At 57.8% G+C, this 2,367-nt stretch overlaps 1 protein-coding gene across 4 annotated transcripts in view; it reads left to right on the plus strand.

The window, feature by feature from the left end:
* Positions 1-10: 10 nt before the first annotated feature.
* Positions 11-2,367, plus strand: part of LOC110391500 (zinc finger protein 407-like) — a 3,427-nt gene continuing 1,070 nt past the window's right edge. The window contains exon 1 of one of the 4 annotated variants that reach the window (XM_021383395.1): positions 11-2,365. In XM_021383395.1, coding sequence (XP_021239070.1) covers positions 388-2,365 — 1,978 coding nt within the window. In that variant the 5' untranslated portion in view covers positions 11-387. The remainder of the gene's footprint in view (positions 2,366-2,367) is intronic. The other 3 variants (XM_021383392.1, XM_021383394.1, XM_021383391.1) reach the window with 3 other exon arrangements.

Consider the following 2,367-nt stretch of genomic DNA (forward strand, 5'->3'; position numbering starts at 1 on the left):
TGGTGGGAATGGCATGGGAATGGGAAAATCTGGTGGGAATGGCCTGGGAATGGGAAAATCCAGTGGGAATGGCATGGGAACTGGTGGGAATGGCACAGGAATGGGAAAATCTGGTGGGAATGGCGTGGGAACTGGTGGGAATGGGAAAATCCGGGGGGAATGGTGTGGGGATGGGAAAATCCGGTGGGAATGGCATGGGAATGGGAAAATCTGGAGGGAATGGCATGGGAACTGGTGGGAATGGCACGGGAATGGGAAAATCTGGTGGGAATGGCCTGGGAATGGGAAAATCCAGTGGGAATGGCACGGGAATGGGAAAATCTGTTGGGAACGGCGTGGGGATGGGAAAATCCGGGGAGAATGGCACGGGAATTTGGTGTGAATTGAATGGAAGCGGGTGAAGCTATCGGGAACTCACTGGGAACAGGCGGCTCCGCTGGGAACGCCGTGGAACCGGGCGGATCCGCCGGGAATTCGGAGGACGTCCCCTCTTCCCACATCTGCGGGTCGTGCGGGCAGCCCTTCGACGACATGGACGCCCTCCGGGAACACTGTCGGCGTCACCGCGCCGAGCAACAGGCGCCGGCGGTGGTGCCGCCGGAGCGTCGGCCGTACGCCTGTAGCGTGTGTGGCAAGACGTACCGGCACGGCGGTAGTTTGGTGAACCACCGGCAGACGCACCAGACGGGTGTTTTCCCGTGCATGGTGTGCGCGCGGTGTTACCCCAACATGGCCGCGTACCGCAACCACCTCCGCAACCACCCGCGGTGTAAGGCCGGGCTGCCGGCGTCACCGTCGCCCATCGGTTTCTTGGAGGAGGAGGAGGAGGAAGGGCGAAGGCGGCAGCAGTTGGGGACGCGGCAACAGTCGGCCACGCGGCAACAGTCGGCGACGTGGCAGCAGTCGGCGACGCGGCAACAGTCGGCCACGCGGCAACAGTCGGCCACGCGGCCGTTCCGGTGCGAGGAATGCGGTCGGAGCTACAAGCACGCTGGGAGTTTGGTGAACCACCGGCACAGCCACACCACCGGGCTGTTCCGGTGCTCCGCCTGTCACAAGGCCTTCTACAACCTGATGGCGCTGAAGAACCATCGGAGGACTCACGCCGAGCGACGGTGCGGGCTCTGCCCCAAAACGCTTCGGCTCCGGCAACAGCTGGTGGGGCACCAGAACCAACAGCCGGACGGGTCCGGTGGGGTACAGGCGGAGGAGGAGGTGTTAGAGCACGGGGAAGGGGTGGGGGTGGTGTTGGAGGACTCTTCGGTGCCACCAAAAGCGGGAGAGGAGCTTCTACAGCAACGCCACAACGCAGTGGAGGACTCGCTGACCTCACCAGCACCTTCACGAGAAGAAGAGAGGCTTCCAGCGCACTCAGATGTGATGGAGGCGGTACTGGAGGACTCATCAGCGTCCTTAAAGGTGAAGGATGAGGCTCCAGAACACCTCAACGCGATGGAAACGGCGTTGGAAGACTCGGTACCGTTAAAGGTGAAGGATGAGGTTCCGGAACACCTCAGTGTGATGGAGGTGGTGTTGGAGGACTCGTCAGTACTGTTAAAGGTGAAGGATGAGGCTCCAGAACACCTCAACGTGATGGGAACGGTGTTGGAAGACTCCTTAGCACCACCACCAGCGTTAAAGCTGGAAGAGGAACCTCTGCAGCACCTCAGCACGATGGAAACGATGTTGGAGGAGTCATCAACGCCATTAAAAGTGAAGAATGAGGTTCCGGAACACTTCGACGTGATGGAAGCGGTGTTGGAGGACTCCTTAGCACCACCAACAGTGTTAAAAATGGAGGACGGTGCTCTACAGCAACACCTCGATGGAACGGAGATGTTGTTGGAGGACTCATCGGCACCGTCAGCACCATTCAAGGTGAAGGAGGAGCCTCTACAACAACAACACGCGGTGGAGACAGCGTCGGAGAACTCATTGACACCATTAAAGGTGAAGAATGAGGATCAGGAACAGCTCGACGTGATGGAAACGGTGTTGGAAGACTCTTTAGCACCATCAACAGCGGTGAAATTGGAGGAGCCTCTACAACACCTTAGCACAATGGAAACAGCGTTGGGGGACTCATCAACACAATTAAAGGTGAAGGATGAGGGTCCAGAACACCTCAACACAATGGGAATGGTGTTGGAGGACCCAAGAATGTTAAGAGTGAAAGAGGAGCCTTTACAACACCTCGAAATGGTGGAAACGGTGTTGGAGGACTCATCAACAGCGTTAAGAGTGAAAGAGGAGCCTCTGCAACACCTCGACATGATGGAAACGGTGTTGGAGGACTCATCAAGGGCGTTAAGAGTGAAAGAGGAGCCTCTCCAACACCTCAACGTGATGGAAACGGTGTTGGAGGAC

The sequence above is a fragment of the Numida meleagris genome, unplaced genomic scaffold (assembly GCF_002078875.1).
Source record: "Numida meleagris isolate 19003 breed g44 Domestic line unplaced genomic scaffold, NumMel1.0 unplaced_Scaffold385, whole genome shotgun sequence".
Taxonomy (NCBI): domain Eukaryota; kingdom Metazoa; phylum Chordata; class Aves; order Galliformes; family Numididae; genus Numida; species Numida meleagris.